The 24,683-nt window shown below is 39.2% G+C and overlaps 1 protein-coding gene across 3 annotated transcripts in view; it reads right to left on the reverse strand.

The window, feature by feature from the left end:
• Positions 1–4,360: 4,360 nt before the first annotated feature.
• The window catches only part of PRMT3 (protein arginine methyltransferase 3), a 97,665-nt gene continuing 77,342 nt past the window's right edge, over positions 4,361–24,683 (reverse strand). For all 3 annotated transcript variants that reach the window (XM_060765718.2, XM_060765710.2, XM_060765702.2), the window contains exons 14-16: positions 22,478–22,528; positions 22,202–22,289; positions 4,361–5,857 (exon numbers count right to left, since the gene is read on the reverse strand). In XM_060765718.2, the coding sequence (XP_060621701.2) occupies positions 5,748–5,857; positions 22,202–22,289; positions 22,478–22,528 (249 nt within the window). In that variant the 3' untranslated portion in view covers positions 4,361–5,747. The remainder of the gene's footprint in view (positions 5,858–22,201; positions 22,290–22,477; positions 22,529–24,683) is intronic.

Consider the following 24,683-nt stretch of genomic DNA (forward strand, 5'->3'; position numbering starts at 1 on the left):
ACCAATGTTATTCTCCATGATCACACCTGCTTCAGTGTTGGTCCAGATGTCTACCATGCAAAAGATGACTGCCATAAGCAGCTGTGGTAGTGTGAGAAACATGAGATGGATGGGGATGTAAGAAATGGAATTTGTCAAGCCTGCACCATTTTAACTAGGATCAAATGTCATTTCATTTTGGAATAACAGTAAAGAAGAATCAAAGAATCTTATAAATTTGAATGGGCAACAAGGGCTTCTGCCATATAGGAACATCTAACTAAAGCACTCCTGAAAGATATCCATCCAACTTCTGTTTAAAGACTTCCAAATAAAGTCCACCACCCTTCACGACAGCCTACTCTGCTCAACCAGCATTTACAATAACGAAATTATTTATGTCTAGGTGGAATCTCTTTACTTGTAATTTGAATCTATTGACTCTTGTTCTAGTTTCTGGAGCACCTGAAAACAAGCTTGTCCTGTCTTCTACATGACATCACGTCAAATATTTGAAGATGACTGTCATGTTGCCTTCTAGTCTTCTTCAGGCTAAGCATATCCGCTTCCCTATGTCTCAAGATTTGGTTTCAAGACCTTTGACTATCTTGGTCATTGTAACATCAATAACCCATGGATTAGGGAATAAAAAAGCTCTCCAAACATTGTTAGCCTCATTAACTATATGAAGCAGATTTCATGGTAAAAAAAATATTGGGAGTAGCAGTTCAGCAATATATGGAGGGTCATGTTTCTCTACCTCTGCAGTAAACTCCTTCTGCCCGTTCCAAAACATGCCACACTGTAGGATTTAAACAATGCCAACATAATAGTTGTTAGTAACAGAATACAAGCAAAAACTGATATCTTTTTAAGTAGTCTCAGACAACGCAGAACAAAAGCTGTCCAAGTATTTAAACAGAAGCTGTTGTTTGAATAGCAGTGGCTCTTTAATAAAACACAGTGGGAAGCCATTTTTGCATATGTTAAGACAGCTATCTGGGTGCACCAGTTTCATTTACTTCTCTAGGGCTTTCTTCCACTGCATTATCGACATTTCCATGGGAGCTGAAGTTGTACCCAAGTGGAAAATCAAATTAACTTGTTGAGTAACTTTTATTCCTCTTTAATTTGTATTGTCCCCATTTGGTGGTTTGTGTTTAGCTTTGGTTACCCACTTGCAACAGCAGCAATGGAAGTCCAAAGCAATGACACAGTCATTCCATGGGGCTAGCTGACTTTATGGCTCATTTCATGTGGTGCCAGTACTTTGATCATAGATAGTTGAAAATATGTAGTCAAAAAAGACAGGGGAGTTTGTTTTGCCTAACAAAACAACCCTTACCATAGTATTTCAACATCATGTTTTCCTTTGTTGTTGTTTATTCGTTCAGTCACTTTGAACTCTTTGTGACCTCATGGACCAGTCCACGCCAGAGTTCCCTGTCAACCACGGCCACCCCCAGCTCTTTCATGCCAGTCACTTCAAGGATACCATCCACCCATCCTGCCCTTGGTTAGCCCCTCTTTCTTTTTCCTTCCATTTTCCCCAGCATCATTATCAGATAAAGTCCATATATCCAAGCTTAGCAACTATTTATTCAAGTTATTTGACCCTTTGCTATACATATATATTACCAAACGCTGATACTAGGTGGTGCTTTTCTCTACTAGGATTTCACAGGATTAGTGACCAAGCTTTCTTTTCTACTCCATTTCATTCAGTACCATCTGGATAGGATATATACGCATTACTGGAAGAACTGGCCCAAGCTATTTTATTGCTACTATGTGAGACAAAAGACAAAATGGCTGCAGTCTCCATTTCATGTTCAAAAGCTGATAGGGCAGTGAATCTGACTTCAATATGCACATATGGCCAATTTCATGAGCAAGGGACAGCTTTGTGGTACATATAGCTATGTTCTTCAATACACAATAGTTTGGGCAGCTTTCACTATTGACCCTAAGCACTTACCACACCAGCTGGTTGCCTCACACTGGCTTGTGCCAGCTTTGTTTCATGTGTAAGAGTGCTGTTTTAGGAGTCCTACATTTTAAAAAAATGTCTAACAGCCCGTTTTCTTTATGACCAACACTTAAAGAAGTCATGTCACTGTGCTTAAAAAACCTCACAAGTTAGTTGTCAGAGTGAAAACTGGAAATGGTACCTGTACTTTGAATGGTTGCATAGAAGGGAAAATTTCAGCAGGTGTTGCTTGTGACTTGGTTGCATGACTAGCATCACCTGCTGAGGTTCCTGCTTCTACTCAACAAGTAAGGTAAAGGTAAAGGTTTTCCCCTGACATTAAGTCCAGTTGTGTCCGACTCTGGGGTGTGGTGCTCATCTCCATTTCTAAGCCAAAGAGCCGGTATTGTCCGTAGAAACCTCCAAGGTCATGTGGCCAGTATAATTGCATGGTGTGCCGTTACCTTCCTGCCAGAACCTATTGATTCGAACCTGCGACCTTTCAGTCAACAAGTTCAGCAGCTCAGTGCTTTAACCCACTGCACCACTGGGGGCTCCTCTCAACAAGTAAACTCAACACGTAAACCATATAGGAATAATCTAGGCTAGAGGTTTTACTCTGGCAACATTATACAAGACTATTGTGAGGATCAGATGTAGGAGAAAACATGTAGGCTGTCTTTAATTTTTGAAAAATGGAAAATAAATAAGGTTTTGTTTTTTTTTAAATGACAATTCTAGAAATATGTAACAGTGCAACACTTTTAAAATAACTGTTAGCAAGCACAACAATCTCATGGAACGCTCTGAAATGGTGCTTGGAACTTTCTTTAATCATTACAATGTTGCAGAGTTTAAGATTAAACACTTTCCTCCCCTGGATCCTAGGCATGGCATCTCATTAAGCCAAATGCCATGCCCAACAAAAGAGCAACAAAAAGGTGTGAGAGAAACCAAAAATCTATTAAGATCTCAGCAGGCAGCTCATTTCTTTTCTTTTTTCAAAAGCCCATTGCAGCCACCATATTGATGGACTTATTTCACTTATCTGTTGACTTGTTGGCTCATTTGCAGTGTATCTGGTGATCCATTCAGAAATCATTTAGCAAGGCACCTAAAAAGTCTTTTGTGGAGGGAGTAGAAATGATGATTTCCACTTTGAAACAACTTTGCATCACATCTTGATTTTACACCTATAAAATTAGGAGACAACTTCTGGCAGCTTCACATACAATAGCTTGGAATGTGTTTAGGAAAAATAAATATGTCTCTCAGGAAAAGGAGTACTTAGTCTGTTTTCCCTTGCTTCATTTCTGTGGTTGTCTACCTTGGTGGTGGGACTGTGAGAAAGCCCTCATCTGCAGATCTTAACACGTATGCTGGCTTATACAAGGAGATACATTCTTTTAGAAAGTCCGCACTCAAGCCATTTAGGGCTTTAAAAGTTGAAACCAATATTTGGAATTCTGCCTAAAAATAAACCAAGAGCCAATTTAGCTACTTCAACAGGAAAGTTGCATGGTTCTTGTATTTAGCCCTGGTCAACAGCCTGGCTGAAACTTTTTGGAACTGTTACGTTTCCAGTTTCCAAAAGCAGCCCCACATAGAAGACACCCAAATGGGGTGAAATTAAAGCATGTGTCACCTACTCAAGGAATGGGTACAGTTGGTGCATATTATAACAAAACAACATAGCACAAAGAAGAGTAATATCCTTTTCCAGTGTGATGCCAACCTTTAATTACTTTAAAGTTATGGGGTGTGACCCCAAACAATGGAGGAAGAATAATGTTTCAATTGCTTGCTTGTGGTGTGTCTTCTGCTGCCATGTCATATTATATTTTGGGTGTGGCAATAAGGGAGACATTTGTGTGGTCAGCAGCATGCACCATTCAGGTTTCTTTATAAAATAACAATTTTATATACAGTATGAGCCCCCCCTCCCCCCCTCCCCCCCGGCAATAACTGTACCTGTGGTTTCACCTGCCTACATCCAATGTCCTCTTAAGGAATTTTCTAGGCCTTCCACTCTGGTTTGCTTTCCCCAGAAAATACCATAGTCATGTTAGAGGACATTCTTAGCGGAAACTATGGATTTTCCTAGGTTTTCCATGGAACCTATAGTGTGCATCTGCCAGAAATTACCAGAACCATATTGGAGGACATAGCAAATTCCTAGAGAAGATAACTATGTAGAGAAACTTTCAGATCTTTCAAGGAGGCTATGGTGACTTCCAGCAGAAGTTGTTCATTTCAATCAGATTCGCTATTGTCCATGGTTTTCTGTTCCCACAGGAAGTTCAGGAATGTATCTCTTTACACAAGGAGATACATTTCAACAACTACAGTATTAACTAATCCTTTTGTGAGACCTTGGGATGATAACGACAATGAATGACTTCTTAAAATAACTTTCCAAGTTCTCATCAGTCTCTTTATTTGTAGCCTTTGCAGGTTTCCACAGAAAATAACATCTGTTAAGGTAGGGAAGGTAGGATTGCAGAGATGCACAATGTTCTGGAATTTTTACCACTCAAATCCTCTATCTGGAAACACACCAGCATCCCAATATATAATGTAAATGTATCAACAGCTATAAACCCATTAACAAATTAATGGTATTTTAAAGTTCATCTCTAATTCAAAATTGTGCTTTTTTAAAAGTAAAAAAAACCCATTAAGTATGAAAACGTTTCACACAAACTGTAGTTACATCAGCTAATGACAAACCTCTTAGCTTTAATAGTCCATGTGGCTTTGCACCATTAATAAACTATTTAGTGATGTGATTAATTTTAAAATTTGTAAACTTAAGTTTTACCATCTCTGGCAACAGTTTATTAAGAATCTTCATGGAAAATAGTTGGCAAAGATATCTGTTGGAAAGCAAGCTCCGCAAATGAAACATTTAGCAGCTGTTAGCTAGAAATGTGTAAGCCTCTTTTGTCCCAACAGAGCAACCCCAAGGCACGCAAAAGTGTACTTGTTTGAGCACTCTTGGTGGAATATAAAATCATACATGGCAACTGAAAAGAAATATGGTATTAATTCTTTTTAATTGTTAATTCTCAATATGTCTGAACAACCTTGTGGAAATATGAGGGAAAACAATAGCATTTCACCCATGAAAAAATCAACCCAATCAGCTTTCAAAGGTTAAACAAATTGGTATAAATTTTTTTCTCTCAAAATGACTACCAGTGGGCTAAATCTAGGCTTTGCCTTCTATAAATGGATAGGATTCCCTTCACCAAGAGAACATTTTTAATCCACTGGAGTAGCTCCACTAGTGTCTAGGACAGGAGAGATTTTGATGCTCTCCATAAATCTTTGAAGTAGCAAAAGGAGAAATTAATTAGAATCTTCTGAGCTTCACTTTGTTCCAAGTAAAAACCAGAGTTTCATTCAGTCACAGAATGCTACCATCACCAGAACCAAACTATGCATCCAACCTGCTCTTCCTAAATACATAGGTATTTGGAGTTTCAGAATTCATTAAAATATTTTTAAAAGTTGGACTACCATGACTTGCAGAAACTTATGCATCCAGTATAATGCTCTGCAGGTTTGATCAGACACTTGTTCGATGGAACTTCATTTGCTTACTAGAAATGCTTCTCAGGTCATAGGAAATAGTTGTGTAATAAAGCGGAATAAACCTATATTAGAGACTTTTGAATAGTATCATTTCCAGAAAATTGAAGCAAATAACCATGATTTTTATCCACGGGCAGCATCCTGCAAATAAGTATATTACATTTTTACAATAATACATCTTAAAGCTGATCATGGAACAGTTTCACTGAATGCTATATGTCTGCTTCACATTTTTAATGGAAAGTGTAACAATGAGTGAGCGTGGATCTTTCCTGTTTTTGTGGAGCATTATCCTTCCTTTCAATTCTTCACCTACAAGAACAAAACACAAATATAAGCAACATTGAATTATGAAATCAATGGTTGGATTTGTATTCACATTGTCATCTTTTCAATGAATCAACTTGCCATAACATAGTTAAGAACCAAAAATACCGATAATCTATTGTCGAAGGCTTTCATGGCTGGAATCACTAGGTTCTTGTGGGTTTTTTCGGGCTATAGAGCCAAATGGGTTTATATATCTGTGGAATGGCTGGGGTGGGGCAAGGAGCTCTTCCCTGCTGCAGTTAGGTGTGAATGTTTAGCTGATCACCTTCATTAGCATTTGAAGGCCTGCCTGAGCCTGGGAAAATCTGTTGCTGGGAGGTGTTAATCTGTGCCTGGTTTTTTCCTCTCTGTTGTTTAGCTGTTATAATTTTAGAGTTTTTTAATACTGGTAGCCAGATTTTGTTCATTTTCATGGTCTCTTCCTTTCTGTTGAAATTGTCCACATGCTTGTGGATTTCAATGGCTTCTCTGTGTAGTCTGACATGGTGGTTGTTGGTGTGGTCCAGCATTTCTGTGTTCTCAAATAATATGCTGTGTCCAGGCTGGTTCATCAGGTGCTCTGCTATGGCTGACTTCTCTGGTTGAAGTAGTCTGCAGTGCCTTTCATGTTCCTTGATGCGTGTCTGGGCGCTGCGTTTGGTGGTCTCTATGTAGACTTGTCCACAGCTGCATGGTATACGGTAGACTCCTGCAGAGGTGAGGATCCCTCTTGTCCTTTGCTGAACGTAGCATTTGTTGGATTTTCTTGGTGGGTTTGTAGATTGTTTGTATGTTGTGTTTCCTCATCAGCTTCCCTATGCGATCAGTGGTTCCCTTGATGTATGGCAGGAACACTTTTCCTCTGGGTGGATCTTCATCTTGACTCTCGTGGCTTGTTCTTGGTCTTGCAGCTCTTCTGATCCTCTCACCTCTGCAGGAGTCTACCGTATACCATGCAGCTGTGGACAAGTCTACATAGGGACCACCAAACGCAGCGCCCAGACACGCATCAAGGAACATGAAAGGCACTGCAGACTACTTCAACCAGAGAAGTCAGCCATAGCAGAGCACCTGATGAACCAGCCTGGACACATCATATTATTTGAGAACACAGAAATGCTGGACCACACCAACAACCACCATGTCAGACTACACAGAGAAGCCATTGAAATCCACAAGCATGTGGACAATTTCAACAGAAAGGAAGAGACCATGAAAATGAACAAAATTTGGCTACCAGTATTAAAAAACTCTAAAATTATAACAGCTAAACAACACAGAGGAAAAAACCAGGCACAGATTAACACCTCCCAGCAACAGATTTTCCCAGGCTCAGGCAGGCCTTCAAATGCTAATGAAGGTGATCAGCTAAACATTCACACCTAACTGCAGCAGGGAAGAGCTCCTTGCCCCACCCCAGCCATTCCACAGATATATAAACCCATTTTTCCTACTTCCAACAGACCTCACAACCTCTGAGGATGCTTGCCATAGATGCAGGCGAAACGTCAGGAGAAATGCCTCTAGAACATGGCTCTATAGCCCGAAAAAACCCACAAGAACATACCAATAATCATTTGGGAGTTGTTTGCAATATCCTCTTTTCCTTTTGTGGGAAAAGTAGAAGGCAAAGTGAATCCCCCAAAAGTCTTGAGATGTCATTCCACTTTCTGCTTAGCAGGCTGAAATCCAGCCTCACAACACTCTTAAAAGGAAAAAGATGCCTTCTAAAACGTAATCCATGGACTAATGCCAAGTTGTAAAGTTGGCTAAATGTTGTCTAGGACCTCCATTTGGAGCCACACCATTTTTTTGTGGGAAACAGGATAGATACATAGTTCTTAACTCTTAAAACATCAAAAACAAACAACAAAAGGAGAAAAGTTAAATTAATCCCTTTTACTTCATTTCTGTCTGGTCTAACACATGACCACTTGGATTAGAACTTTTACAGTCTGGCAGAAGCATTTCTAATCTGTTCTCTATATTTAATAGGGATGTGTGATCCATAAAAATAGTTCAAGTCACTTTAAAACTGGGGGTGCTGGCGCTTTGTTTCTAAAATGTTTCTAAAGTATAGTTTATAAAAATGTTATTATAATGAGAGTAATGAAATTTTGTCACTATTTCATTACAGTAATTGTGCATCGTTATTATAATTGGGGAAACTTTAGAGGCCTCTTTCTTCCTCATTTTTAAAGCTTTTGGGGTGAAACTTGCTACAATGGTAGAACACATTTTCCACTGTTATAGCCCACCAAATTTCAGAACATTTCACCTATCAATGGATTTTTGGGGAATGTTGAAAGTTTTTATCAACAACATTTTAAAAAACCTACAAGAGCTACCTACTTGAATTTTATATACAATGCACAAGATAACCAAGGCATCATCAACCCCAGAGGTTTCAGAAAGATTTGCACATCTACAGATTTTTGGGGATATTTAAAAGTTTAGACAAAAAGTGACAACAGCAATCATCTTGGAATGTCTGTCTTTATGATACAGAACCACAAAACTTCAAATTAGCACAGATTTGTATCATTACTTACTTACTTTAGTCCTCTTTGCAGATTCAATAATTTTATTCATTATTATTAGACTGACTCTAAATGGCTGGCTGCTGCAGTCCTCATTGGAGGTTTCAGATGCTGAACATGGATTCTGGGGAATGCAATCTCTGCCACAGGGACCTCACCTTCCCAAACTACTTTGAAGATGGCTGTGCTCTCAGTCTCCCTCCCATTAACTTTACTTCCACCCCCCCCCCCCCACCCCCCAGTGCCTTCCTTATGGTGATTGGGCCAAAGAAAAAGGATTGATTTTTAAAGCACTTTATGTTTTCTTGGCTTTATCGAAGTTGCTTAATGCTTTTACTGAAAATTAAACTGACATTGGGAGGCATCCGAATGTTTCAGTATCGTAATGAAAACGATTGGTAAGCATATCAGTTTCTAAATCCCCACCACCACTATCTTTCTTGCATGTTTCTAATATCAATTTGTATGCACTGATTTAAAGAATTTGATCCAAATTATGAATTAAAAATGAAATTACACACAGCCCTAATATTTAATAAAGAACCATGCATATTTGTTTCAAATAAATAAATAAATAAACATAGTAAAGCTTGACTGCTGTGAAAAAAACCACACTTTTATTTGCTTCTCTGCTAGGGTTATTTTAAAAGCATTGTAGCAAGTATCACCTACTCAAATACCATATCTTGGTGTTTCAACTAAACTCCATTTTAACTCCTAATCCACTGCTGAGTATTTAATCTGCTATTAAGCGGCTGTATCTTGCTGGAGACAACTGCAATTCAGTAGGAGGTAAATTTATCTTTGAAATCTTGGATTTTCAATTGTTTCATTAATTTAGATAATGAAAACAAAAGTGCTTTTATAAAAACAGAAAATAATTGTACAACAAATTTTATGGACAGCAACACACTATTTTTATCTGGAAGTGTTTACTCACTCAGCATGTTATGCATTACAGGCCACAGCAAACACATTAAAATGGAGCTAAATAATGTGCCTTTAAAAATGAAGAAACTCAGCTGTTGTAAACACATACATTAATTCTCTGATATATATAGCAGAAATCTAAATGATAAATGAAGTAGATATTTTCCCCTATGTCCAACATAGTGTCAATGGCCATAAGTGACTGCTCTTTCCCTGATCTTTCAAAGCACCATCTAAATATTTGATTTATACCCTACTCTTCCTCCTAAAAGCTCAGTGAGCTAATCATTTTTCCAAGAAACCTATAGTTAAAATCACAGGTTACAAAGAAAGAAGGCCATCATTGGAAGTCTAACAACACAATGTCCTGCCCATGACTACTATTTAAAAATCATAAATTATCTCTCTGCTGAAATAGAATAAAAATTACAAAAACTGTCAGCAAAGAAAAATGTGCACTTATATCCTTCCTCCAAGGAAAGGACAAACCCAAGAAAAACTGACAAAAGTGCAGTAAGAAGGATAATGAATTCAGTCTTGATTAAACCATGGCATTGACTTGTGCCTTGCTTGCATCCTGAGCATGAGTTGATGCTGCTCAGTCACTGGAAGCGTTCTCTGCAGCCACAGAGAGCAGGAGAGCTGTTGAAAGCGCATCAGTCATTTTATATCTACATGGCATTGATTAATTGGTCTGATCCTTTTCTCTCTCTCATATGATTACTCAGTCATTGCCTTAGTTTGGCTGCAGAAATGGCTGTGCACAAAAGGAGATTTAATGTGGCCCATTGGGGCGAAAAAGAGGCAAAGATCTGCCTCATGACAATGAATTAAACCAATTGTCTGGTTTGCTTAATGCAATTAACTTGGTTATAAATAACTGAAGGCTGTCCTTAATGAAAACTGTAGTAGGTTGATATAGAAATGTTCTGTCTTGCAGCTCGCCTTAAGGTATTCATCACCAGGACTTTTTGAATAGCAAGTTTAATTCATTTTCATGCAATTAAACAAAGATAATGTCTTCTGATAAGATCACTATAAAATCACCCAGGGTAGAATTATCACCCTTCCGTGGAATCTACATGGGCATTTTTTTAGAGATATAAACATAGCCTATTTGAATTGTTACATCACCAAGGTTTCTTCAGCTGTTGGACAGAAAATGAACATATATACACTGAGCATATAAAACAATTTTATTGCTTTCTGTTCTAAGACTAGCTTCTTTTATTCAAAACAAGATTCCTTTGATTGTGAAATCCGAATTTATTTTTTTAAACTATTATTCTTTTGTAGTTAGTTCTCTTTTTCCAGCACTATACAAATGAACCTTGGTGAAGTGTATAACAACAATGATAAAGATTTATCGAATCAGTGTTTAATGCAGTCCAAATGTACACCGCATCCATATGTCTTGTTTTGTGTTAGCTGTGCTGATTATTTCTAAAACTCTCCTCAATATCATTCTGTACAAAATGTCGTGCTCAGGTTTTTCAACAAAGGAAATAATATTGTTCCTTGTAACTAAAAAGTCCTGATAGCTGCATTGTCGAATTTATGAGTATTCTTAGAGCACCGGCTAAGCAAGATAGTGCTCTAAGTAATTTTCTTATTTATTTATTTATTTATTTATTTATTTATTTCATATACTTGTATACCGCCGTTTCTCAGCCTGACCGGAGACTCAACGCGGTTTACAACAAGATAAAATCCACAACAATATACAATGTAAAACCACAAGGCATAAAATACAATATTAATGTAACAATAACAACACCATACATCTCATAACTAAAATCATGATCCAGTTCGTCGTCCGATTTTCCAATTCCTGTAATCATCACATTGGTTGCACTGTTTAACCGAATGCTCGTTCAAACATCCAGGTTTTTAATCTTCTACGAAACACCATCAGCGAGGGGGCTGATCTTACCTCCATGGGGAGGGCGCTCCACAGCCGGGAGGCCACCACAGAAAAGGCCCTGTCTCTCATCCCCGCCAGCCGCACCTGTGAAGCAGGCGGGATAGAGAGCAGGGCCTCCCCAGAAGATCTGAGGGTCCTGGCGGGCTGATAGGCAGAGATACGTTCAGATAGGTAACTTGAAACTTTTATGAGAATTCTTTTAGAATGCTGTGAAATACAGTAGAAAATCTTATATAGAGTACTTCAAAGTGGCATCAGAAACCCATCTGGTCTTGGAATCCAAGCACGGTCAGCCCTGTTTAGTATTTAGGCAGGCCCCCACACTGTCCTCCTTCCGTAGGGATCTGAAGACTTGGCTGTTTAAACAAGCCTTTGAGAACATCTAGCCCAATGGTCTACAATTAATGACACAGCATTGCACAGCACCCATACCCGGCTCCTTAGTTACAATTTGCACTATCCCATTCCCTTGTCTTGGTTACAGTTTGGCCATGTCTTACGGCAATTGTCACCCTAGGTCATTGGGTGCTGTAACTCATTGGGCAAGTTTTAAACGTTTGTATATGCTATAGTTTTTACTTTATTGTACTGTGTGTTTATTTTATGCTTTGCATTGGCACATTGTGCCATATGTAAGCCGTCCCAAGCCTCTTTGGGGAGATGGAGGCGGGGTACAAAAATAAAGTTGATATTATTATTATTACTAGTATTTGGGATGGGAAAATTCCAATGAATATAAGGAGTTGTAGGCTGTATTTCAGAGGAGTCATAGAATCATAGAATCAAAGAGTTGGAAGAGAACTCTTGGGCCATCCAGTCCAACCCCCTGCCAAGAAGCAGGAATGTTGCATTCAAATCACCCCTGACAGATGGCCATCCAGCCTCTGTTTAAAAGCTTCCAAAGAAGGAGTCTCCACCACACTCCGGGGCAGAGAGTTCCGCTGCTGAACAGCTCTCAGAGTCAGAAAGTTCTTCCTCGTGTTCAGATGGAATCTCCTCTCTTGTGGTTTGAAGCCATTGTTCCGCGTCCTAGTCTCCAAGGAAGCAGAAAACAAGCTTGCTCCCTCCTCCCTGTGGCTTCCTCTCACATATTTATACATGGCTATCATATCTCCTCTCAGCCTTCTCTTCTTCAGGCTAAACATGCTCAGCTCCTTAAGCCGCTCCTTATAGGGCTTGTTCTCCAGACCCTTGATCATTTTAGTCGCCCTCCTCTGGACACATTCCAGCTTGTCAATATCTCTCTTGAAGGAATTGGCAAGGAAGGAATTGGCAAAACCACCTCTGAGAATTCCTTGCTGAAGAAAACCCTATGAAATTTATAGAGTCACTATAAATTGATAGAGGACATAAAAACACACACAGAGTACTTCAAACTCTTTCCATTGTTGTTGCTGTTACTTTTTCTCATCAAATCAATCTCAAATATAGTTGAAGAATTTTACCTCAGTCCTAATGTCTTAAAATAGGACTGATTGTGTTACAATGCTTCAATTCCATTTTCCACTTTTAACAATCCTTGTAGGCGTCCCTAAGACTAAAAATGGCAAAAAAGAAAAAATAATAAGGTTGAAAAATGGCAATTATTAAAAAAGAGAAAACTATTTTCCTTTTAGTTTTCTGTCAAAAGTATTCTGGCCACTAGACTTCAAAGAGACACAAGGGGCATGAGACTTCCTTTATGAGGAAAGGAAACTATGTGTGGGGAAACTTTAAATAAAGATAAGAAGAGGGAAATGTACATAAAAGAACAATTTAGAGAAATGATTCACTATATTTTTTTCTTCTTTTCTCTACATATTAGAACCTAAGATCATCCAATGAAGCTGAATGATGAATTCAGGACAATAGGTTTTCACAAAGTGTTCATTTCCCCAGGATGTAGTGATAGGCACCAACTTGGATGCTTTAAAAGGCAATTAGACAAATCCATGAGAAATAAATGATTAGTCAGGATAGTTTCTTATTATACTCACTTCCAGAGACATGATACATCTGTATACCAATTTCTGGAAAACAGCTATATTCATGCTTTGCCTGTGGGCTTTCCCATAGTGATCTAGCGATGAGTTGCAACTATGGTCCAATCCAATATGTATTTTATATTTACAGTGCCTTCATGGTGGAGCAATTATATTACTAACCAATATTTCATTTGTTGAGCAACAACGTGAGAAACAGTTCATATGAAAATGGGATATCCAAGCTAGTACAACATGGAAGCAAATGGGTGGCATCAATGGCAATGGGTAACTATATCCAGACCATACAAAAAGAATTCACAAGAATGTCTATGTATCAGAAAAGTAATTCTTCATGGGGGTACACTGCAGACATTTTAAAATATTGGAAACACTATTAGGAATCCTGAAGAATCTCTACTGCCTCTTGACAAAAATAGTTTCCCATAATGTCCTTTTCAAATGACAAAACTTTTGAAGTCAAAGGCACTGTGAGGAAAACCATTATGATGCAGCAGATGAATCAGCCACCCGAAAACCATCACCCATGGAAAGACTGAGATAATAAAACTAATAACCTGCTTTCAGATCATTTCCTCCTCAGTTAACATCTGAAGACACTTTGGAGTTCTGTTTTTCATTGTTGACCATAAGAATAAAAACCGCCCACTCATATATAAACATATTATGATAAAACAAACCCAAACCAAGGAAGTTGCTTTTTTTGGGGGGGGGGGGGGAGTTTTATCCTTTAAAACTTTAAAACTGATCTCAGTTACACAGTTCTGCTTTGTATAACCTTGTAAGTCACTCTGGAAAACAATAAACATTTTATTTTCACTGCAAGGCATTATCAAGAACATAAAACACAACCATGTGCTGTTTTACTGCTAATGGGTTTTTCTTTGCGTGTGGATTTGTATTTCAACTTAATGCTTTTTTCCCCACCTTTAGAGTAAGCCAGTACAAATGCGTTTTAAAAAACATTTCTAGACAAATTAAATTTATTTAACAATGAGCTGGAATCTCAATCTATTTGCCAACTCAGATGGTCATTAGCATATTCTTGGTATTTACTTAACAAAAGAGAAAAGACAGCCAGATTCTTCAAGTGTGTGTACTAGACTTGAAAGCTGAAGACAGTATTTAACTTAGAAACTCACTGAGTATTCATAAAGCAACTGTGGAAATCTCAGGGCATATCTGTGACTCAAGAACGTATTCCCAAAATACCCTTCAGAGTGGATGTTTTCCCTTGCTTATAAAATATCAACTGAATCTTTTCCCTCTGCCTTTTAGCAATACAACAAGGAATTACAAGCAAATGTAGCTTAGAAACAGCATTCTATTGAACCTCAGGTTGCACCATTGTCCTATTTTGAAGCATCATTCATTCACATCACTTAGCACTGTCCTAGTTAAATGAATCCTCATCTTCTAAATATAGGCCACATTAGTGCTTTATTTGAGTTCATCAGAAAGCAAAAGGTGCTATTACGATTATGGTATTAATAATAAGGCTGTTTTGGTATTAAAGATTTTTAGTGCGGAAAGGACGTATTGTCCTCCTTTGATGTAATAGAACCTTATTAAAGCTGCTTGGAAGGTTTTGTCTTTTGAATAACTATTTCAGAGTGCTCTCTCCAGGATAAGGTGTGGTGGAAGTTAAGGCCCAAATACTGGAAGCTTCTAACTTGCTCTAAAGAAAATTGGTCAGTGACCATTTTTTTTGGTAATTTTTTTTACTGATGGGTCTATGGACCATAATAAAAAAAATATTGTTGTTGTTGCATTAATAATAAGTCATTTTACTGCAGAATAAAGTAATATTGTGATAACTCAAAAGTTATACTTTTAAGGCAGAACATTGCATACTGGTTGAGTATTCCTTTTCTGAAATGCTTTGCACCAAAAGTGTTTTGGATTTAGGATTCTGTTCAGATTCCGTAATGCCCATATTTGAATACATAATACATACATAATGATTAGGCCTGTGCGGTTTCGTTCGTTAATTCGTTATTTCGTTATTAATTCGTTATTTTTACCACATCCGACGCGATTTCAAAACACATTTTCAAACCCGGAAGGGTTTAAAAATATCGAAACAGCAGCCCCATATATTTTACGAGCTTCAGCTCGTGTCGTTAATGGGATGGAGGCTGCTGAGTGCTGCTGGTGCCTGGGAGCCAATCCGGCGCTCCCAAGCACCCCAGCAGTGCACCGCCCCTGCCTGTTGGGCGCCCGGCCCGCGCGCGCTCACCCTTACAACCGGCCTCCGCGCGCCATCCAATCGGCTCCGGCTCCTGCGCCCTCCTGCTCCTCCTCCTCCTCCTGGCACTTCCTGCAACACAGTTGGGAGGAGGAGGAGGAGGAGGAGGAGGGAGCAGGAGCCGGAGCCGATTGGATGGTGCGCGGAGGCCGGTTGTAAGGGTGAGCGCGCGCGCGCGCCATCCAATCGGCTCCGGCGCCCTCCTCCTCCTCCTCCTCCTCCTCCCAGCTGTGTTGCAGGAAGTGCCAGGAGGAGGAGGAGGAGGAGGAGGAGGAGGAGGAGGAGGGCGCAGGAGCCGGAGCCGATTGGATGGCGCGCGCTCACCCTTACAACCGGCCTCCGCGCGCCATCCAATCGGCTCCAGCTCCTGCGCCCTCCTCCTCCTCCTCCTCCTCCTGGCACTTCCTGCAACACAGCTGGGAGGAGGAGGAGGAGGAGGAGGGCGCAGGAGCCGGAGCCGATTGGATGGCGCGCGGAGGCCGGTTGTGTGAGTTTTCAGGGCTGTATGAGTGTACTGTATGACCATGTTCCAGAAGCATTCTCTCCTGACATTTTGCCCACATCTATGGCAGGCATCCTCAGAGGTCTGTTGGAAACTAGGCAAATGGAGTTTAAGTTTATCTATGGAATGTCCAGGGTGGGAGAAATGAAAGCCATTCAATGCTAATCAAGGTGACCATTACTGCAACATTCACACTTACAAAATGTTTTGTAAATATTTACGAAATTTCGTAAATAACAAAACATTTTTTTGGAAAGTTTTGTAAATATTTTAAATATCGAAACAAAAAACACCCCAATTACAAATCGATTTTAGAAACAAATTTTTTCTTGATCAAACAGGCCTAAATTAATGATATATGTTATGGGAACCAAGACAAAACACAAAATTCATTGATGTTTCAGATACACTTTATACACATAGTTTGAAGGTAATTTTAAACACAATATGAAGGGCTAGAAGGCATGATCATCAAGTTTGCAGACGACACCAAATTGGGAGGGATAGCCAATACTCCCAGAGGACAGGAGCAGGATTCAAAACGATCTTGACAGATTAGAGAGATGGGCCAAAACTAACAAAATGAAGTTCAACAGTGACAAATGCAAGATACTCCACTTTGGCAGGAAAAACGAAATGCAAAGATACAAAATGGGGGACGCCTGGCTCGAGAGCAATACGTGTGGAAAAGATCTTGGAGTCCTCATGGACAACAAGTTAAACATGAGCCAACAATGAATGTGATGCGGCAGCAAAAAAAGCCAATGGTATTTTGGCCTGCATCAATAGGAGCATAGTGTCTAGATCTAGGGAAGTAATGCTACGCCTCTATTCCGCTTTGGTTAGACCACACCTGGAATATTGTGTCCAATTCTGGGCACCACAATTCAAGAGAGATATTGACAAGCTGGAATGTGTCCAGAGGAGGGTGACTAAAATGATCAAGGGTCTGGAGAACAAGCCCTACGAGGAGCGGCTTAAGGAGCTGGGCATGTTTAGCCTGAAGAAGAGAAGGCTGAGTGGAGATATGATAGCTATGTATAAATATGTGAGAGGAAGCCACAGGGAGGAGGGAGCAAGCTTGTTTTCTGCTTCCTTGGAGACTAGGACGTGGAACAATGGCTTCAAACTACAAGAGAGGAGATTCCAACTGAACACGAGGAAGAACTTCCTGACTGTGAGAGCTGTTCAGCAGTGGAATTCTCTGTCCCGGAGTGTGGTGGAGGCTCCTTCTTTGGAAGCTTTTAAACAGAGGCTGGATGGCCATCTGTTAGGGGTGATTTGAATGCAATATTCCTGCTTCTTGGCAGGGGGTTGGACTGGATGGCCCATGAGATCTCTTCCAACTCTATGATTCTATGAATATTTTAATAACATTGAGCATGATATAAAGTTTGCATACATTAAAACATCAGGAAACAAAAGGTGTAACTGTCTCAGCCACCCATATGGACAATTTTGGAGTATTTTGGGTTTCAGAATTCTGGATAAGGGATATTCAACTTGTATTGAATTGTACAGTATCACCACTGACATGTGAAAATATGGGATCTAAAAGCATGATGTACAAGAGTTGTTATAATTTCAAATCTTGCTGGAGAGCCCAGTTCTGAAGACACTCTACATAATGAATTTGATCTAGCAGATTTGTTTTGGGGAATGAAAGGAGTCCATTTATGGAAGAGCTCCTTCCATGCCTGGAATGAGTTTTGAGTGAATGGACATTGAGGTTTCATAAAAGGAAGTGAGAGAGTTACTGTTTCCATATTTTGCTTTCCTTCAGTGTTCGTTCTGCTCTCTAGAGAATTTGGGTAGGGCATTAGAGAATTGGGAACTGGGATACATTTATTTTCATCCACTTCTGTTAATGGTGGTGCAGAGCCCCCAGTTGCACTTGCAGACCTCTGAATCTAACCCAGTAAACTGAATGAGGTTATCTTATACTGTAGACTCTATGAACATTTCAATTTCAGAGAACTGGAAATTAAAGAAGAATACAGACGAGGATTCCCATGTTGCTCAAGAAGCATTAAATATACCAGTAAGTATAATTTTCTCCAGTTATCCCATCTATTAAATGCAACAGCAATGTGAAGATTTCCTGACATATTGCTGGAGTTTGTTGTTAATAATGCCTTCCCTCTTTTCTTGCTGCTTCAAGCAACTAAAGATTTTTTACGCTGTCACATTTCTCCTGTATCCAATGGCAACGGAAGTTACTGATAATTCTCCCTTTATTGCTATTATTTGGTAGATGCCCAAGAAACTGAAGCTGTAATGAAAAAAAGGTAAAGGTACAAATATTCCCTAAAGAAACTATTCACTAATATAGCAGAGAACACAGCAAGGTAAAAAAAAGCAAGGTAAGAATAAAATTCAAAATGTTACTTGTTACATTCTCACTACCAGAAGAGTTGTTTCCACCCCTGAGACTGCAGGTGCCCACTTCTGCATGTCTTTCCATGAAATAAAATGTCTGTTAACAGGAAGCTAATATACCAGAGAGGATACTTCTGAAAGGGTAGCTTTTGATATGCAGATTTTGTTTTTTGATTTACATTACAGCACTCAAACTTGTTTGATAAAGTAGCAAAATGGAAATAACTTATCAGGAATTCCAAAATCTAAATACTACACAATTCAGAACTATCCACATGGGTGGCTGATATTGCTTTCTGATTATTTAATCCACACAAACTTTGTTTTAGTCACAAAATTAATTAAATAACGTGCATAAAATTAATTTCAGGCTAGGTGTATAAGGTGTATATGTAACATAAATAAACATTGTGTTTAGACTTGGATCTCACTTTATGCATGTATATGGAAATACAGGTATTGTGAAATCTGAAAAAAAAAAACAACCCTGAAATCCCAAACACTTTTCTGTCTTTTGTGCGTGTGTTACTTTTTGTTTTGTTAAGAGTTAATATTTGGGGGTCTACTATATTTTATTTTTGTGGGTACTGTGCCCCTACCTCCAAAATTGGAGAGCTGGCTGTACAATGATGTAGTTTATGCAACTGAGTAGTTAACAAAAGGAGAGATTATGATGGGGAATAATTCAATATAGGGATTTCATAAAAAATGGAAAGGATGCAATAAGAACCAGAATTACTGTAATCACTGGTCTAGAAAGATCATAATCTTACTGGGTACATATGCTCAAGACTGATTGTACTGAAAGTCACTGAACCTTAGAAAAGAGAGAGATCAGGCCAGGTAAATCTTGATATACTTTTTTAATGTTAAGTGTGTCTCCAGATAAATGTCATGTTACATTTATTAATGTAAAACTAATGTTCCTTCATTAATCCTGAAGTGAGGTCATGTCACTTTTTTCTTTATTAACATTGCCAAAAGCAGACCTTTTCTATCTGCAAAGAGTTGGCCATTTCACACTTTTATTACTGTATTTCTCTTTGACTGATTTTCTGTTACCTCATGTTAGCTCTCTGGTTTCTGTTCAACATTCTCCTGTAGCCATGGTGGTGCAATGGGTTAAACCCTTGTGCTGGCTGAACTGCTGACCTGAACGTTGGCGGTTCAAATCCACAAGACAATGTGAGCTCCCGCCTGTCAGATCCAGTTTCCCATGCGGGGACATGAGAGAAGCCTCCCACAGGATGGTAACACATCCGGGCATCCCCTGGGGAATATCTCTGCAGACGGCCAATTCTCTCACATCAGAAGTGACTTGCAGTTTCTCAAGTTGCTTCTGACATGTTAGGAAAAAAATTATCCTCCTAAGATTATCTTTTTGTTTGTCATTTTGATCTTGTTAGTCCACTTTTGATATCTCTTCACTCGTTACCTATTTTTTTTAAAGTTGAGTTGGAGCTTCCTGTTTAAACTTTGACTCAACTCTTATGATTTACATATTTTCATTGTATGTACTTATCAGTTTGCATTATATTGTACTGCATTGTTTTTTGTATTTCTACCTGGAAACTTCAGGTAGAATGGTATATGCTTGGTATATACCCTTGGTATATGCTAGAGTTTGGTTTCAGAACCTCCCTGCCCTCCCAAATACCAAAAACATGGAATGCTCAAATACCATTCTATACAATAGCGTAGTAGAATGGTGCTCTTTCTATAAAATGGCAAAATCAAGGTTGACTTTCTGGATTTTTTATATTTTCAAGTCATGGATGCAGAATCCATAAATATGGAGAACTGACCTTACGTACCTACCTTTTGGAAGTCTAAGAGATGACACCTTACAGACATCCTAGGCTAGATGGCTGAAAGATAAGCTGGGAAGCAAATGAATACCTTCTGCCCACATTCAGTTTAAAATGATATAGTTGTTCTTACTCATATGTGGACTGTCCTCACATCACATCTGTGCTGTATTCTATAACTACAAATCCAATATGAAGCATATTCTTTTCTGGTGAAGATGTGTAGAATCCTGTGGCCACTTCTCCTCATGGCACAGTTATGCATGGAGAATGAGTGAACATGTCTATTGCATGTATATATGTTAAATATTTCATTACTCTTGAAATTATACATGATTAATTTTGTGATACATAATTATTTGGGACTTTATGGCTAGATATATGCTTTGCTACATAAATAGAAGATATACTCTAACAGGTGTTAATGCACTCCCTCTCTCTCTTTCCCACTTTCCCATCCAGTCCAACTCCCTGCCATGCAGGAACACACAATCAAAACACCCGACAGATGGTAATTCAGTCTCTGCTTTAAAACCTTCAGAGAAGGAGACTCCACTACGCTCCATTGTTGAATAGTTCTTACAGTACGAAAGTTCTTTCTAATCTTTTGGTGAAATATTTTTATTTTATTTGCAATTTGAATCCATTGCTCTGTGTCTAGGTCTCCAGAGCAGCAGAAAACAAGCTTACCCTTTCCTCAATGTTGACATCTTTTCAAATATTGCTATCATGTTCCCTCTCAGCTTTCTTTTCTTCAAGCTAAATAGACTCAGCTCCCTAAGTCATTCCTCATCAGGCTTCGTTCCCCCCCCCCCCCCTCTCTCATCCAGAAATGGGCAAACTATGGCATGCATGTGGTTCCCTGGGCCACTTTGTAGCCCCCAAAGGGGCATAAATTATTTTATTCAAAACCCCTTTAGAGGTGTGGGATACTGCTTCTACATTTCAGGTGGACCCTGGGACACTTTAGTCCCAAGAGGGACCTTTAAAAAACACAACAACCAGGATGTAAACAGAAAGTAAATTCCTGTTGTTAAGAACTCTCCTGGGACTCAAAATGGCCTAAAAACATGTCAAAAATGTTCCAACCTGGAACTTATAGTATTTTTAGGGTTGTGGTATTCCAAGGTACCCCACCCCCAGAGGCATCCCCCAGTTTCTCATCCCTGATGTAATTACTAACTTGCTCTACACTTCTTTAACAAATAAGGAATTACTATTCATGCCTTCAAGTCACCCTGAATTATGTTGACTCTAAGGTTTTCTTGACAATATTTGCTGCTGCTGCTGCTGCCCCCCCCCCCAGCCCAGCAGCAAATATTTTTGCTGCTTTGTCTTCTTTGTCTTCTTCTGAGGCGAAAAAGTGTGACATGCCCATGGTCAAACAAGCCCCAGCTACACTGCCATACAATGCAGTTTAAGAATGCAGAATAACTGCATTGAACTAGATTGTATGGCAGTATAGAGTCATATAACCCAGTTCAATACATCTCAGTCTTGATTATGAGTCTACACTGACTATATAATGAAATTCAAACTGCATTGTATGGCAGTTTAGATGGGGCTCCAGTAAGCAAAGAGAATATTTCGACCTGGTTTCTAAAGTTGTACTCCAGTGCTCAAACTACTACAACACACTGGCTATCGATGGTATTTTAAAGATGTAGGAGTCAAGCCACTCATTGAGCAAACCAAGTATTTAGTATTTTACTAGGCTATATCACCTGGAGGTGAAAAGTAGTTTGAATGTTTTTATATAAAATTGAGCAATATAGTCAAAAACACAAAAGAGAGAATATTCAATCACCACACTGTTTAAAAGAGCTGAATCTTGTTTAAAGCAGCACATTATTTTTTTGAATGTGCAGACAACCATCCATACAGTCCAAAGCAGAACAGAATTGCTGGAGATTGTTAGTATTTTTAATGGTGAACAGGAAATCCTAGGCATACTGTTTTAGCACTTGCTATAATTTTGGAAGTATGTCTAGTGGCAATTGGTATTACAGAAAATCTATCAAACAAATACTGTACCTTCTTCTACAGAAATTGGGTTCTCCAGAAAAAATATTGTTTGTTTCCAGTGTGTTTTGGCACAACAAGGACTAGTTGAAAACCGTATCTGCAGGGACAGAGTTCAAAAATCTCAGATGAAGTACATGACGTAATGACATGCCACATTAATATCCTAGACTAACACACATGCATTTAATACACGCTACACTGACGTGTTCAAACACCTGCAGGCAAAAAGCTGACAAAAACGTATTTTAACAATTAAGTGGAAGCATGTCGCTTTCAAGTACTCACTTGTTTGTTGCAATTCTTCTCAAAACATATATCAAAATATCCACCAATTGCCTGAATAGAAAACAAAGATAATATGAAGAAACATTAGTTGTTTTCACACTCAATGTGAAATAGACCATGAAAAAGGCACCCCATCCCTTCACCCCACAAGTGGGATCTGGATTTCCCCCCTCCTTAGCCTGCTAACAAAAGTCACTATTTTACTAGAAAAGGTCTGTAAGACTTAATATAACCTATAATCCAGGACATTTTAAATATTTCTTGATACCACTGACACAAAAGCTGGAATAATCTTTCAATTTAACACCAGCAAATGTGTTCAAAACAAATGTGTATTTATTTATTTGTTTGTTAGTTATATTTATTTATACCCAGCTTTATCTCTCCAAAGGAGACTCAAAGCAGATAAACATAAAAGCATTTGTATACAATTTAAAATATACATTAAAACAAATTTAAATATAAACACTATTAAAAATCCCAGAGTTAAAAACCATTAAAATATATTCAAAGTTTAAGTTGAAAATGAAGACATTATTTATACAGTAGGACCTTAGTTCCAGGACCCCTGTGGATATCAAAATATGTGGATGTTCATCAAGTCCCATTAGATACAATGATGTAGTAAAATGGTGTTTCTTATATAAAACAGAGAAATTAAGGTTTCCTTTAAGGGATTTTCTTTAAAATATTTTCAAGCTGTGGATAGTTGAATCTGTAGGTGTGGGGAGCCTATTGCATATGCTATATATGAAAACTAAGGCAAATTACCCTTAGTGACCAATGAATGCTCAGCTTTAATCTTTTTTTTCAGTGAAGTAACAGGCTGGCAAAGTATGGACTGCGGGCCACATGTGGCCCCTAAGACCCAATAGTACAACCCCCCCCCCACCAAATTTTGGAGCTCTTCCTTGCAAAGTGGAGAGCCCATATACTTTAAAGTATATTTAAAGTTTAAATGCTTGCTGCACCTTAGCAATGTGAAGCCTTGGCTTCCTACAGCAATCACATGTTGCAGAAATGCTCCCTTCTGCTCCCTTCTTCAGTCTAGCCCTAGCATAGAATCATGTCCTTTGCAAACATTTCCACCTTCTCCTTCTATCCCTTCCTCAATTTATTCCTGTCTTGAAATTACACCCCTTCCACCAATCCCCTTCCTTCACTCTAGTCCCGTCTTAAAATCTCATCTCTAACTCTTTCTGCTGTGAATGCGATTTTCCTGCTTCTTTCTGCTTTGAATGTGATTTTCCTGCTTCTTGGGGCTGGTTTATTTATTTATTTGACTTTTATATCACCACTCCCAATTTGGCTCGGAGCGGTTTACAGCAGTAGATTAAAACAATACAACCAACTTTAAAATACAATAAAAACGCAAAACTGACATAGTCCCGAGTTATTCACCCATCGAAAGCTTGTCGGAAAAGAAAGGTTTTACAGGCTTTCCGAAAAGCAAGTAGCTCTCAGATGGTTCGGGTTTCAACTGGCAAGGCATTCCATAAATAAGTGGCCACAATCGAGAAGGCTCTCTGCCTAGTAGATGATAAGTCCGGATGTTGGGGACTTCAAGCAAATTTTGGTCCTCGGACCGAAGTAATCTCTGGGGTTGGTAGGGGGATAAGCGGCCCCAGACCATATAAGGCCTTAAAGGTTAGTACCAGCACCTTGAAAGTAATCCGGTACTCAATCGGAAGCCAATGTAGCTGTTGTAGAATTGGGGTGATACGACACCTCGCCGGCACCCCGGCAAGAAGACGAGCCACCGCATTTTGCACCAGCTTCAGTTTCCAGATCACTGACAAAGGAAGGCCAATGTAGAGGGCGTTACAGTAGTCAAGCCTCGAGATGACCGTCGCCTGGATCAGCGTAGCCATGTCGCTCCTAGATAGGAAGAGAGCCAGTCGCCTAGTCTGACGTAGGTGGAAAAATGCAGATCTGCTCACAGCAGAGACCTGGGCCTCCATTGTGAGCAGAGGGTCCAATAAGACACCAAGGCTTTTTACAGAAGATGACGGACGTAGTGTCTCGCCATCCAGGGTAGGCAGCTGGACCTCCCTCCCACCCGGATAGCCCAGCCAAAGGCTCTCCGTCTTTGCTGGATTCACCCTCAACCTGCTGGCATGCAACCATCCATTAACGACCTCAAGGCACTGATGGAAATTTTCGGGTACAGAGTCCGGCCGGCCCTCCATCCTCAGAATGAGCTGAG

This window comes from Anolis sagrei, chromosome 1, assembly GCF_037176765.1.
Source record: "Anolis sagrei isolate rAnoSag1 chromosome 1, rAnoSag1.mat, whole genome shotgun sequence".
In the NCBI taxonomy this organism is placed as follows: Eukaryota; Metazoa; Chordata; class Lepidosauria; order Squamata; family Dactyloidae; genus Anolis; species Anolis sagrei.